Source organism: Podarcis cretensis (genome assembly GCF_951804945.1).
Source record: "Podarcis cretensis genome assembly, chromosome: 10".
Classification (NCBI taxonomy): domain Eukaryota; kingdom Metazoa; phylum Chordata; class Lepidosauria; order Squamata; family Lacertidae; genus Podarcis; species Podarcis cretensis.
Genome location: NC_137179.1, coordinates 50,218,992 through 50,234,046, shown reverse-complemented (window position 1 = coordinate 50,234,046; position 15,055 = coordinate 50,218,992). Strand labels below are relative to the sequence as shown.

The 15,055-nt window shown below is 41.1% G+C and overlaps 1 protein-coding gene and 1 long non-coding RNA gene across 5 annotated transcripts in view; one reads left to right on the top strand and one right to left on the bottom strand.

Annotated features, from left to right (window-relative positions):
- Nucleotides 1-15,055, top strand: part of ARID2 (AT-rich interaction domain 2) — a 113,709-nt gene that overhangs the window by 77,752 nt on the left and 20,902 nt on the right. For 3 of the 4 annotated variants that reach the window (XM_079994026.1, XM_079994027.1, XM_079994028.1), the window contains one exon: nt 260-3,132. In XM_079994026.1, the coding sequence (XP_079850152.1) occupies nt 260-3,132 (2,873 nt within the window). The remainder of the gene's footprint in view (nt 1-259; nt 3,133-15,055) is intronic. The other variant, XM_079994029.1, reaches the window with a different exon arrangement.
- On the bottom strand, nt 4,773-6,117 carry LOC307226007. The gene is made up of 3 exons (XR_013843241.1): nt 5,916-6,117; nt 5,762-5,822; nt 4,773-5,677 (listed from the first exon to the last, which is right to left on the bottom strand). It is a non-coding gene; the product is annotated as an uncharacterized lncRNA (long non-coding RNA).

Below are 15,055 nucleotides of genomic sequence, written 5' to 3'. Positions count from 1 at the left end.
CCTTTCGTCTAGCGGGTTTTCCATCTTGCGAGGCGTTCGTCTTGCGGGGCACCACTGTACATGGACACCAAGTACAGTGATAGATACTTGAACCTCTGTCTGGTATGTACAAAGTCTGTGGTTAGTGCTGACTCCAAAGCTAATTAAAAAACCATGCGTGTTTAAGTTAACTAATAATACTTCTACTTTGAAATGTTGCTTGCTATAATCTCAAGGTTCCCACTAATGGCCTCCCCCCCCCACTTTATTTGGTCTACAGGACTCCCACATGGACCGCCAAGTGTTGGAAACTATTTTCCAAGGACCTCTATTAACAATCAGTCTTCAACTCTAACTGCAACACAAATGTCTTTTCCTATTCAAGGTGCACCTACAGTTGTACAGACTGGCTCCAGGATACTACAGAACCCTTCAGTTCACAGTCAGCAACAACAAAATGCTCCCATGACAGTCATACAGAACAAAGCTCCAATTTCTTGTGAAGTAGTCAAGGCCACAGTCATACAGAGCACCGTTCCCCAGTCTGCAGTTCCTGTTACTATCGCTGTAGGCGGTGGCGCACAACCTTCCAATCAGAATCCTAGCATTGCAGGGCCACAGCCCTCCGTTACTGTTGTCAGCTCTCAGACTTTGCTTCATCAACCTGTAATTCAGCAGTCCCCTTTGCACGCGGTGGTACCGGGACAAATACCCTCAGGCACTCCTGTTACGGTAATTCAACAAGCTGTACCTCAGGGCCATATATTTGGCAGAGTACAGAACATACCAGCATGCACATCAGCCGTTTCCCAGAGTCAACAGCTCATTACCACATCATCACAGCCAGTACAAACATCATCTCAGCAGTCCACAGCTGGTAACCAGCAACAAGACACGGTCATCATAGCACCTCAGCAGTATGTCACAACTTCATCTTCCAATATAGTTACTGCTACTACAGTTCAGAATTTCCAAGTTGCTGCTGGACAGGTGGTTACGATCGCTGGCGTCCAAAATCCACCGACATCTAGAGTAGGGTTTCAGAACATTGCACCAAAGCCCCTCCCTTCTCAGCAAGTTCCCGCAACAGTGGTACAGCAGCCCATGCAGCCATCACAGCAACAGCAGCCTCCGCCACCTCAGCAAAGTGTCGTGATCGTAAGCCAGCCAGCTCAGCAAGGTTCAACGTACGCACCAGCCATTCACCAAATTGTTCTTACCAATCCCGCTTCGATACCCACTGGCCAAGCTGTCCAGTTGGGTGGGCAGCCAAACCTAACGCCAGCTTCCTCCCCGTCACCTGGACCAATTTCAAACAATCAAGTCTCTACCGTAATATCCTCTCCACCGCTCACCCCGCAAACGCAAGGACCCCCTCCCACGGTCAGCCAGATGCTTTCTGTGAAGAGGCAGCAGCAGCAGCAGCAGCATTCACCAGCACCGTCCCAGCCACAGATACAAGTCCAGCAGCAACAGCAGGTACAGATGCAAGTTCAGTCGCAGCAAAATAACCCAGCAGTGGGCCAGCCTCCTCCTAGTGAGTCAAGCCTGATAAAACAGCTGTTGCTTCCTAAGCGAGGCCCATCGACTCCCGGAGGCAAGCTAATTCTCCCAGCACCGCAGATTCCTCCTCCAAACAACGCAAGAGCTCCCAGCCCTCAAGTGGTTTATCAGATGGCAAATAACCAAACACCAAGTTTTGGAGTTCAAGGGCAGTCTTCGGCTCAGCCACTCCTAGTTGGACAGCAAAACGTTCAGTTGGTGCAGAGTGCAATCCAGCCCCAAGGAACAGTCCAAACAGTTCCCATTTCCAATTTACAAATCTTGCCAGGCCAGTTGATCTCAAATAGTCCAGCAACCATTTTCCAAGGGACTTCTGGCAATCAGGTCACCATAACAGTTGTGCCAAATACTAGTTTTGCTACGGCAACTGTGAGTCAGGGAAATGCGATCATTGCTCCAGCTGGAATTGCAGTGAGTGGCACTCAGGCAGGAGTTGGGCTGCAGGTGCAAACGCTTCCACCTACCCAGGCACCTCTAGCCGGACAATCGTCATGTTCTGCTGCTGCTCCCCCATTCAAAGGAGACAAAATCATTTGCCAAAAGGAAGAAGAAGCAAAGGAGGCAACAGGTTTACATATTCATGAGCGTAAAATTGAGGTCATGGAGAACCCTTCTTGCCGAAGAGGAGCTGCAAATACCAGCAACGGCGATGCAAAGGAAAACGAAACGCAAGCGGGAAGTCTTCTAAACGGAAGAAAACATGACTCCAGTCTACCTCCAGCTAACTCAGGGAAAACTCAGAATGAGGCCAATCAGTTCTCGCAGGTCAGTAATGGACCGTCGTTAGACTTGGGTGAAAACGGAGCTCTTGGAAAGCAGAACTCTGAGCAACCAGAAACGCAGGAAATTAAAAGTGATTTGAGGAAACCCCTCGTTAATGGAATCTGTGACTTTGAAAAAGGCGATGGTTCCCATTTAAGCAAAAACATTCCAAATCACAAAACTTCCAATCATGTAGGAAATGGTGAGATTTCTCCAGTAGAACAAGGGAATATGGATGCCACACAACAAGATGCTGCCAAAGGTGATCAAGGGGAAAGATTTTCCAACGGACCTGTATTAGGTTTGGGTACTACGTCTGCTGTAAGCAGTACACAAGAGGCTTCAAAACTGTTAACCCAGCAACTTAGTGGTACCATTGCTGATGTACCTAATGGACCTCTAGCTTCAAGTTTGAATTCAGATGTGCCTCAGCAACGCCCAAGTGTAGTAGTTTCGCCACAGTCAACGGCCTCTGTTATACAGGGGCATCAAATCATAGCAGTTCCACACTCAGGACCTCGTGGGCCCCTGGCTACCCTGTCATCTGAAGTTCGGTCGACTAATGGCACAGCAGAATGCAAAACTGTAAAGAGGCCAGCAGAGGATAACGATAGGGAAAATGTTCCAGGAATCCCAAATAAAGTAGGAGTTAGAATTGTTACAATCAGTGACCCTAACAAGGCTGGCTGCAGTGCAACTATGGTTGCTGTGCCAGCTGGAGCAGATCCAAGTACTGTAGCAAAAGTAGCAATAGAAAGTGCTGCTCAGCAAAAGCAGCAACAGCAACAGCAACATCCAGTACCATACATGCAAAGTATGGTCACACAGGTAGGTCCAGAGCCTTCGTTTTTACTTATTTTAGCTACCCAACTCTCTCTCTCTCTCTCTGTGGGTGTGTGGTGTGTGTGGGTGTGTGTGGGTGTAGAGATGTACAAATTCCACTTTTGCATTATTTCATACACTAGCTTGGAAATGTTAAGAAAACTGTTTTGTACATTCATATACTGATGTGGTATCACTCACTGTTATTGTTTAAGCAATGGGAGTATAGTACAGCTTAAATTCACTGAAATGATCTGCAGTCTATCAGGATATAATTTGATTATGCACAGGCAAACCTTTTGTATTCACTTATTTTATTGTGGGTTCTCTTCTGAAAACTGAGTGATGTTTCCTTGCATTTTACAGTTTTAATGTGATTTTGTTCCTGCATATGTCGCATTCAAGGCTGTGTTTTGCATCTTAATGCCTCTATTTGCAATTGATGTCTTATTTATGCAGCATGTATACTTTACATATGCCTTATGCAGCTTTGTATAAAACAAACATGTAACTAAGGGATATATTAGCAAGGTTTTTTCCCTTCTGCATAAAGATTAATTACAAAAATTGGAGGATTATTGAAATGGTTGAGACATTTGAGCATGAAATGGATAATATCAGCTCTTCATCAGTAGATGTACTGTCTCTTCACTGGACCAAACAATATCATTTTTCCTACTACTTCACCTGCTATATATATTGTTAATTATCTTCATTTTGATGAAAGCAATATGTATGTGACATTACCTCCACTTATTTTTGGGTCCGTATGTTCAACAATAGAGCTGCAGTGCTGAAAGTAAAACTGCTAGCTTTCCCCTGATGTGTGCATTTTGTTGGTGGTGTGCTGGAGATAAACATTTGCAGCTTTAAAAACTCCTGAGATGAATATATAGCTCACCTATGTTTCTCATATCAAAGGGGCACATTCAGATGCTTTTTTAGATTGTATCAATTTAATCTATTTATATCCCACCTTTCCACATGGTGGCTTATAAAAAATTAAACAATATTCAGTCATTCCAAAACTATACAACAAAAACAGCAGAAAATCAAATCCCTAGCAAAGCCATCATTAAAATGAATAACATGACAAACAGGAATTAGAAAAACGGGGAAAGCCTTGAAGCCATGTCCAAAATGAAGTTCTGAAGAAAACATAGTGAAATCTTAGGGAGTGGGTCACTTGATTGTGGAAATCCAGCATACACCGATTTTAGATGCATTAGAAGAAACAGTCTAGTTTTCTTCAGTTTCTCCACAGTCAAGTTGCCAAAAAAGCAACAACTGGAAATGGGATAGAAGCAGGCCAAGTTTGGCACTTTTCTGTTGCATTGATTTTAGCGAGAGAGACTAGGGCATAGGTTTTTAAGCAGCATTGATTTCCGTGGAAAAGCATTAAGCTTTGGCTGAATTGTGCCTTTCTGCAGACTATAATATGAATGATTGTATAATTACAACTGGGTGTGCCCATAATGTGCAAATTTATTCATCTCTGTTCTGTTGTATATATCATCAGGATCATCCACAGAGCACTTATGGGTGATCTTGTACATCTCTTTTTTTACCCTCCAACTTCCTGAGCTCTGCAGCGTGTTCAGTTTTCGGATGTGAAATATTTGTAACTCTACTAGCCAAACAGCATGGATATTTATTGTTATTTATTTTTGTCCACCGGCCGTGTCTCTGTTTTGTCAGGATGCAGCGTCAGTATGTTGGCCCCCACCTATTATTCCTCCAGGTACAAGTTCAGCATTGACGCAACTTCATCCAGTTCACATCAAAAGGAGAAATGGAGCATATTTCACTCACATATCGGCGACACTGATCTTGCTTTGTGTCCTTCTCTTGGCAAGAGTCAATAGAAACGCTGTATCTAAGCAGATAGAATTCCGCAGTCCATGTGGGATATGTGACCAGAGATATGAATTACGTTCCTAAGTTGTACCAGTGCTTTGTTAGTTGTAAGCCAATAATGTTTTAATGCTGTCAATCCACTCAACCATGAAAGGCAACCTGCCCACTGGTACCAGTTGTGCCTATAACACAAAGCTTTGGAAAAATCTGGGGTCCTTTCTAGGTAGCGACCTCGGTTCACATACAGTAGACTATCCTGCATGCCCCAGGATCCTCTTGAACAGGCAGGAGTTTTTTGATGGATGTGTAGATATTCCATGGAGGCAAGTCAGTGCCAAAAGCATTCCCTAAATGTGGAAAAATGGAAAGCTACTCAAATAGAATGTGGTATGTGAATTCACACACAAAAGGGAAAGTCCCCTGCTACATAGAGTCAGCTGCACTACTCTGCTCTCATAGCCCTCCACCGGTTGAATATCTAATTTGTGCTGCTGGAGGGAAGAGTGATGCCAGACTGAAGAGTGGGCAATCTCCACATTGGAACAAGCACCATGTACATGCCTTCAGTGGCTGGATGCCAGGAATTCTTTTATTTACATCCCTTCTCCCAGCAACCTCTTGTTTTTGTATGTTTGTGGATCACGCTTCATGGGATGGGGACAAAGGTATCAGAAAGCTTGAAAAAAGATCTACCCTAGCACAAGAAGAAAAATTATTTTTGGTAAGGATTTTTCTCAGTCTTGAATTTCAGTGTCTTTCCCATTAATTGGACCAGTACCTTAGTCTAGGGGTTCCCAAACTGTGGTCCATAAGCTTCATTCGAGTGGTCTGTGGTTTGTCTGTAAAAATGCAGTTAAATATCACACAGCATCAGTACATTATAATTACTACAACAGGCTGAAAAATCATTAAGTGGTGTAATGAACGCCTACAGCAAATTTCAAGTGGTCTGGACAGAAAAGGGTTTGGGAACCAGTAGCTAGACCATGAATAAGAAGTTTCACAGTAGTTATAATTAATGAAAATGTACTTAAAAGTTGGCCAGCAGGTGGGCTGAAAACATTCCTCTATTGGATGACATAATTATGACATCACAATCCTGTTTGTTTAGCTGCTTGTATCAAGGCTACAGGTATTGTGCTAGACTATTGCTATGTATCCTGCTGTCCCTTTACAAGCCACAAAATCTTGTCAAGCCTCTAAGGTAAGAAGGCTGCAATTATTAAGTGAGTGGAAAGATGAGAGAGGGCATGGAAGAGTTCTTTCCTCTTGTCTGCCTCTCATTCCTTTTAGGAATGTGAAAGACAGAAGAGGGAGGCAGGAGAGCATAGCCAGAGGAGAGGAAGTGCCAGAGAAATATAATGTGTGTGTTTGGGGTCATGGTTATCTTGTTGGAGGAGGATTGTCCCTAGGTTGAAGGACCAGAAGACAAAGCAAGGGAGATTGCTTTTGAGCTATGGGGAGAGAGAGCTGGTGGGTTGAAGCTCCTCCTCCTCCTTGGGAGCTGAAGCAATGCTTGAATTTGATAAGGATTCTTTATTTTAGAAATAAGGGTGCGAACTGCTGTGGAATGCCTGTTCTTTAATTCTAAAGCTGCAGTAGTTCACTAATGAAGGAACTCTGTACATGCTCAGCGTGATTCATAGCTATTGTAAATATTACAGGAGCCATCCCTGGTACTTTCCCCTCCCTCTGCATTTTTTAGTTCTCCTGCTGTAATCATATCAATTACTTCACCAATCGCTATAGGGACAGCAACTCTTGTCCTCTCTTGCATAGTTTGCATTAAAATATGGTGAAGCTGGGTGGAACTGTGAATTGCAAGTGTTTATGAACCTAAAATGTTGGAAGACATGTTCCTCAATCAGGAAATGTTTGTATGTGTGGACATATATTGGAACCTTTTCTGCCTGAAAGTATTACTAGGTCGGGGTGTGTGTGGGGTGGCCTGTAGTGTAACAGCAGATGACAGTGATAGCGCCAGTAGGAGAATTCTCAGAAACAATGATGCCTTAATCATGTTTGCCAAAGCAGGGCAGCATTTTCAGTCTGCCTCCAGGATTGAAGTTTCCAGACAACTTTAAAGTACATTTTTCTGAAACCTCTAAGAGCTACAGTACTGACTGTTGTTCCACTACCTATTGAACGACTGATTGATGACTGACACTGAAATCTGAGTTACAGGAAATACCATTATTGTGGTTATTGTATAAGGATATTGGGCTCAGCTACATTCCCCATTCCTTTTCTGTTTTGTTGTTGTATTATATTTTTTTAAATGACAAAATGTTAGCCTTTTCTTGTTTATAGACAATAGTTCCAGAGAAAAGACTGCAGTCAAAGACTTGTGGAAGCTGACTTCCTTTGTTTCTTCCCTTCACCCTGAAAAGCCTCTCCGGAGAGTTGGGTGCCCCGCTGAATTGGGTGATTCCCACTCACTGATGGCGCCCCTCCCCAATTCTCAGGAGTCCCCCCTCACACATTCCCCTGACCTTATTGCACCTCAGCCCAGTCATATTCAGTAGGGTCTCCTTACTCTCAGGAGAGCCTTATTGTGGAGAGGACAGAGAAATAAAATATTTAAATAAATACATGATTTGCAAGTTTTGGTGAAAGTAACAAAGATTCCTTTATTCTTCTGTAATTGACACTAAGCAGAAATGAAACAAATCCAGATTTTTTACTTGTATTTTAGTAAAAGAGGAGTTTGATAAGTAAAAGTAGGGTTTTTTTATAGTAATGTATAGATGATGTCTCAGAAGTACTCTTCTAACCATTCTAATTTGTGAGACTTTTGTAAAAAATGTTCTCTGTACAAAAACATAGCTTGTAGTGCCTCCCCCATCCGCTTGTGTAACTATGCTTACTAGATACTTGTAGAGTTAGAACAACTTCTCAAATAAATCATCTGAGTGTTTGTGTTATGTAGTAAGCCCCTATTACCTACTCAGAGCATCTCCAAAATGTTGATTGTTTCTAAATAGCTGTGCGAGTTTGTGTATATTCTGTTAATACACCCAAGTGATCTGAATTGCAAAATTTCATCTTGATCATAGATGACTTTTTGAAACTTCTTGTTTTATGTTCTACTGCTTCAGATAACTTTTGACTGTCAATTTATTTATTGTGTTCCTATTGCTTGTAGCGTGATGGCCCTTATCCTATTTTATCTGTATGTTAATATGATAAAACTCCTGTCTCTCTAAGTTATGTTATGACATGCCCTTGGGTTGTTCTTTACATGGATTACTTCAGCCCTGTTCCAGTGAAATTCCAACTGTATTGTTTGTTTGTTTGTTTGTTTCAAAGTATTTGCAAAATGCTTTATGGCCACATCCTCACAAAATGATACTCAAGAAAAAGAGTGATAACTATAAATAACTTCCGGAGGCGGCGCGAACGGCAATGGCGGTCCTCTTCCTTCTGTGAAGAGGAAGCTCCGTGGGAAACGGGTCGTCCGCTACGGCGAAGCGGAGACCCACGTCGGAAACCCACAGACAGCAAAAGCCTGTGGTCTCGGGACCCGGCGGGCGCCAGAAGCAACCCCTGAAACGTTGAAGGAACCCCGTAAGGGGCTCCGGAGCGGGGAGGGGGTAGCGGCGCTGTGGGTCGTTTCGCAAGCTACGGAGTGAAGCCGCGCTGCTGCTGCCGGTGAGCGCTGACCTCTTTTCCTGAAACTTCTGATTTGGAAAAGCAACAATCCGTGAGTAAAGAGGACTTTACAAAATTTGAGACTAAAAATTATTGAATTTGGCTGAAAGCAGAGCGACGTAAAACAGGAAGTCCGTCTTCCGCTGTCACTGAACTTCAAAGCAAAGAGCTGGAGGAGTGGAGGCAAAGAAAGAATTTTTAACCTAATCGATCTGAGCAACCGCTGAACTTTCTTGTAAGCAAAATAAGGACTTTAAGCATTTGATTTTATGCTCTTTTTTTCTTTTTCTTTTTTATATAATATTTATTAATAGTTTTTTTTAAAATTATAACATAATAAACGAAACATACAAAAAACATCACATTTCATAACATATTTTCTTATCCTTTTTGGACTTCCTCACATCTCCCTCTCCTACGTTCCAAAATATAAAAATTAATTCAGCAATTTATCACCTTGTCCCCACCTTATCTAATTTTCCAATGTTATATCTTAAATTTTAGATATATTCATTTGACTTTTTAAAACTTTTTAGTTTAGCCTAATCATTTATCTAAAAATTGATTTTTTCCTGAATTTAGCTTATCTTCATAGTTCAGTTTATCTAATTCAATGGTGCCAAGTTGTTTGTGATCAAGCATCCTCCTTAACATTCATACAGTTTACAATATTTTTGCAAATAGTCCTTAAATTTCTTCCAATCTTCTTCCACCGTCTCCTCTCCCAGGTCTCGAATTCTGCCAGTCATCTCAGCCAGTTCCATATAGTCTATCAGTTGCATCTGCCATTCTTCCAGTGTGGGTAGATCTTGGGTTTTCCAATGCTTCGCAACGAGTATCCTTGCTGCTATTGTTGCATACATAAAAAATGTTCGGTCATTCCTTAGCACCCTCTGGTCAACGATGCCCAAAAGGAAGGCCTCTGGTTTCTTAGGGAAGGTATACTTAAATACCTTTTTCAGCTCATTGTATATCATTTCCCAGAAGGCCTTAACCCTGGGGCAAGTCCACCAGAGGTGAAAGAACGTTCCTTCACTTTCCCTGCATTTCCAACACTTATTATCAGACAAGTGGTATATTTTTGCAAGTTTGACTGGGGTCATGTACCATCTATATATCATTTTCATTACATTTTCTTTCAAAGCATTACATGCAGTGAAATTCAGCCCAATGGTCCATTACTTTTCCCAGTCCTCAAACATAATATTATACCCAATGTCCTGTGCCCACTTTATCATAGCCGATGTAACCATTTCATCTTGTGTGTTCCATTTTAACAGCAAGTTATACATTCTTGAGAGTACCTTAGTCTTAGGCTCTAACAGTTCCGTTTCTAACTTCGATTTTTCCACCTGGAATCCTAACTTTTTATCAAGTTTAAAAACTTCTTTAATCTGAGCATAATGTAACCAATCTCGCACTTTGTCTTTCATTTTCTCCTGACTCTGCAATTTCCAATTATCTCCATCTTTTTCTAATATTTCCCAATACTTCGGCCATTTGGCCTCCATATTGAGTCTTTTCCGGGCCTTAGCTTCCAATGGTGAAAGCCACCTTGGAGTTTTGTTTTCCAATAAGTCTTTGTATTTTGTCCAGACATTAAACACTGCTTTTCTGACAATATGGTTCTTGAAATTCTTATTGATCTTAACCTTGTCATACCATAAATATGCATGCCAACCAAACGCATTGTCAAAACCTTCCAGAACTAGTACATCAGTGTCTTCGAGAAGCAGCCAATCTTTCAACCAGCAAAAAGCTGCTGATTCATAGTACAGCCTTAAGTCTGGCAGGGCAAAGCCCCCTCTTTCTTTCGCATCAGTTAATATCTTAAACTTAATTCTGGGCTTTTTGCCCTGCCAGACAAATTTAGAAATATCTCTCTGCCACTTCCGGAAACACTCTGTTTTGTCCACAATCTGTAATGTTTGAAATAAGAAAAGCATTTTCGGCAATACATTCATCTTTACAGCAGCAATTTGGCCTAACAAGGAAAGTTTCAATCTTGTCCAACTTTCTAAGTCTCTCTTAATTTCTGCCCAGCATTTCTCATAATTATCTTTAAATAGACTCAGATTTTTTGCTGTTATATGTACCCCTAGGTATTTTACTTTTTTAACCACGTTCAACTCTGTCTCTTTCCGAAACCGTTCTGACTCTGTAACTGTCAAGTTTTTCCCCAATACCTTAGTTTTCTGCTTATTTAACTTAAAACCCGCTACCCGACCAAACTCTTGAATTAATTGTAATACTTTTTTCGTGCTAGATTCTGGCTCCTGAAGGGTCAAAACTAGATCATCTGCAAACGCTTTAAGTTTATATTGTTTCGCTCCGACCTGAATACCTTCCACCAGCCGGTCCCCTCTGATCATGTTCAAGAGCACCTCCAGAACAGAGATAAATAACAGTGGGGAAATCGGGCAGCCTTGTCGTGTTCCTTTTTCAATTTTGAACTCTTCAGTAATCACATTGTTAACTATCAGTTTAGCCTTTTGTTCTGAATAAATTGCGTCAATCCCATTCCCAAAACTCCGTCCCACCCCCATCCCTTCCAAATTTCCCTTCATAAATTTCCAAGAAATATTATCAAAGGCTTTCTCCGCATCTATAAAAATTAAAACTGCTTTTGTGTTGATATTTGTTTGCAAAAGTTCCAAAATGTCAATTATGTTCCTTGTGTTAGCAAACAAATGTCTTCCTGGGAGAAAGCCTGCCTGGTCTTTGTGAATTACCTGATTCAAGACTTTTTTAAATCTATTTGCTAATATGTCTGCAAATATTTTGTAATCCACGTTTAGGAGGGAGATGGGGCGGTAGTTCTTAAGTTGAGTCTTTTCAGTTTCCGATTTGGGTATCAATGTGATAAAAGCTTCTTTCCACGATTCCGGCGCCTTTTTCCCCTCCAAAATTTCGTTGCTAACCTCCAGCATTGGTTGTATCAAATAATCTTTCAATGTCTTATAATAGTTGGAGGTTAGTCCATCTGGCCCTGGAGATTTGCCCAATTGCATATTCTGAATAGCTTGTTCTGATTTTATGCTCTTTACTTGCATCGTGATACCTTTCTTCTATCGGAAATACAATTTGAGTAAGAAACCCAGGTTCTGGAGCTGCCTGAGTGACTGAGCTGTCAGTCTGCAGATTTGGTTACTTTGAATTAAAAATTGCAACATTCTGAGGGAGTTTGGACTTGCTACTTTGAAGCATCATTTGAAATACCAGTTTGCACTGTTTGAAACAATGTGGTTGTTAATACTAACTCTGCTTAAAACCTGCTATTGAAGGTTCCTGGACTTTAAACTTGATTTTAGCAATTTTACCAGAATTGATCTTTTCCCTAAAGACATTTTAAGCTCCCCCTAGAGGATTCGGGATTTACAGCAGTGACATTATTTTACTTTCCTTTCCTGGCCTCCTGTTTGACTGTTACCATCTGGGCTGTTGTTTTCTCATGGGAACAACTCAGCTTGACCTTGACTTTTAGATAACTGGAATGAGTGGCGCAAGAAAAAAGGGACCAAAAACTAGACAAACAACTTTAACAACTTTAACCGCAGCCTCTCAGGCACGCAGATCATCTTTACCTACTCTGCCTTCAGAAGAAGAAGCTGCTTCTCGGCCACATGCAGGGGAGGGAGAAACTGAGCAATTACAACTGGAAGATATGGCCTCAGGAGCAACTGCTTCTATTTTAGAGAAAATCTACGAAAAACTGGAATCTTTGGACAAGAGAGTAGAATCTCTGGATAAGAAAGCTGATGAGCAAACAGCTAAAATTGATCAAAACACAGAATGTTTAAATAGATTAACTGGACAAGTATCTCAGAACGTACAAGCAATTGGAGAACTGACGGAGGCCACGGCAGAAAATCGGAAATTGGCTGAGAATACTAGCCAAAGACTGGGAAATTTGGAACAAGAGGTAAGAACACTCAGCAAACAAGTAGATGAACACCAGACCTACCTCTCCATGATAGAACTGCGGAACCGGGAGAGTAACCTTAGGATAAGGTCGATACCAGAAGCGGAAGAAGGCAATTTAGCTGAGTTCCTGACTAAAGAGTTTTCCAAGTTTTGGAATTTAGAGGAAAAGGACTTTAAAATCGTATCAGCCTTCAGGCTTGGAAGACTTGTAAAGAAAGAGAAGCCCAGAGACTGTTTGATAACATTGAGATCAAAGGAGGAAAGGGATAAGATTTGGGGCCTACACTACGGAAAGTCACTGGACATTTCGGACAGAAGAATTGAATTTTACAAGGACATCCCTAAACAACTGTTGGATCTTAGATCTGACTATCTTGAACTGGCCAAATTGTTGAGGAGCAACTCAATTATCTTCAGGTGGGAATTTCCCCAAGGAGTATCTTTCACTTTTAGAGGGAAGAAGGTTAAAATCAGAACATTGGAAGACAGAGATAAATTTTTGACTGCATACGGAGAGGACCTTCAAAAGGGAATTGAATTACCCTTTGGGCCTGGAGCGCCAGCAGTACCTGCACCCTCGGAACCTGAAGATCCAGTGAACAAGACACCACCCCCAGGAAAATAATCAGATTAATTCAGGATGTCTCTGCAACTCTTGAGTTGGAATATAAATGGCTGTAACATCCCGGAAAAAAGGAGGAAAATTTTTCACATATTAAAAAAGGAACAATTGGATATTATTTGCTTACAAGAAACACATGTGACTAGGCTCCATATACTCTGGTTTCACCTCAGATCGTATAAATCTTTCGCCTTTTACAAAAAAGTATTAAATGAAGTAATTCATAAAGACCAGGCAGGCTTTCTCCCAGGTAGACACTTGTTTGCTAACACAAGGAATATCATTGACATTTTGGAACTTTTGCAAACAGACATAAATACAAAAGCAGTGTTAATTTTTATAGATGCGGAGAAGGCCTTTGACAATATCTCTTGGAAATTTATGAAGGGAAATTTAAAAGAAATGGGAGTGGGACGGGGTTTTGAGAATGGGATTGATGCAATATATTCAGAACAAAAAGCTAAATTGATAGTTAACAATGTGGTTACAGAAGAGTTTAAAATTGAAAAAGGAACACGACAAGGCTGCCCCATTTCCCCTCTGCTATTTATTTCGGTTCTGGAGGTGCTCTTGAACATGATCAGAGGGGACCGGTTGGTGGAAGGAATCCAGGTCGGAGCGAAACAATACAAACTTAAAGCTTTTGCAGATGACCTAGTTTTGATCCTGCAGGAGCCAGAATCTAGTACGAAAAGAGTGTTACAATTGATTCAAGACTTTGGTCGGGTGGCTGGATTCAAATTAAACAAACAGAAAACTAAGGTGCTGGGGAAAAATTTGACAGATACAGAGTCAGAACGGTTTCAGAGAGAGACAGAACTAACTGTGGTTAAAAAAGTAAAGTACCTAGGGGTAAACATAACAGCAAAAAATCTGAGTCTTTTTAAGGATAACTATGAAAAATGTTGGTCTGAAATTAAAAGAGACTTAGACAGTTGGACAAAATTGAAACTTTCTTTGTTAGGCCGAATTGCTGCTATTAAGATGAATGTATTGCCAAAAATGTTGTTTTTGTTTCAAACACTACAGATTGTGGACAAGACGGAGTGCTTCCGGAAGTGGCAGAGAGACATCTCTAAGTTTGTCTGGCAGGGCAAAAAGCCCAGAATTAAGTTTAAGATATTAATTGATGCGAAAGAAAGAGGGGGCTTTGCCCTGCCAGACCTAAAGTTGTACTATGAGGCCGCAGCTTTCTGCTGGCTAAAAGACTGGCTACTTCTCGAGGACACTGACGTTCTGGATCTGGAAGGTTTTAACAATGCTTTTGGTTGGCATGCATACTTATGGTATGATAAGGTTAAGATCAATAAGGCCTTTAAGAATCATATTTTCAGAAAAGCAGTGTTTAATGTCTGGACAAAATATAAAGACTTATTGGAAAATAAAACTCCAAGGTGGCTTTCACCGCTGGAAGCTAAGGCCCGAAAAAGACCCAATATGGAGGCCAAATGGCCAAAATATTGGGAAATACTAGAAAAAGATGGAGACAATTGGAAATTGCAGAGTTTGGAGAAAATGAAGGATAAAGTGCGAGACTAGCTACACTACGCTCAGATTAAAGAAGTTTTTAAAAATGACAAAAAGCTAGGGTTCCAGGTGGAGAAATCGAAGTTGGAAACAGAACTGTTAGAGCCTAAGACTAAGGTACTTTCAAGAATGTATAACTTGCTGTTAAAATGGAATACACAAGACGAAATGGTTAAATTGGCTATGATAAAGTGGGCACAGGACATTGGGCACAACATTATGTTTGAGGACTGGGAAAGGTTGTGGACCATTGGGTTGAACTTCACTGCATGTAATGCTTTGAAGGAAAATGTAATGAAAATGATATATAGATGGTACATGACCCCAGTTAAACTTGCCAAAATATAC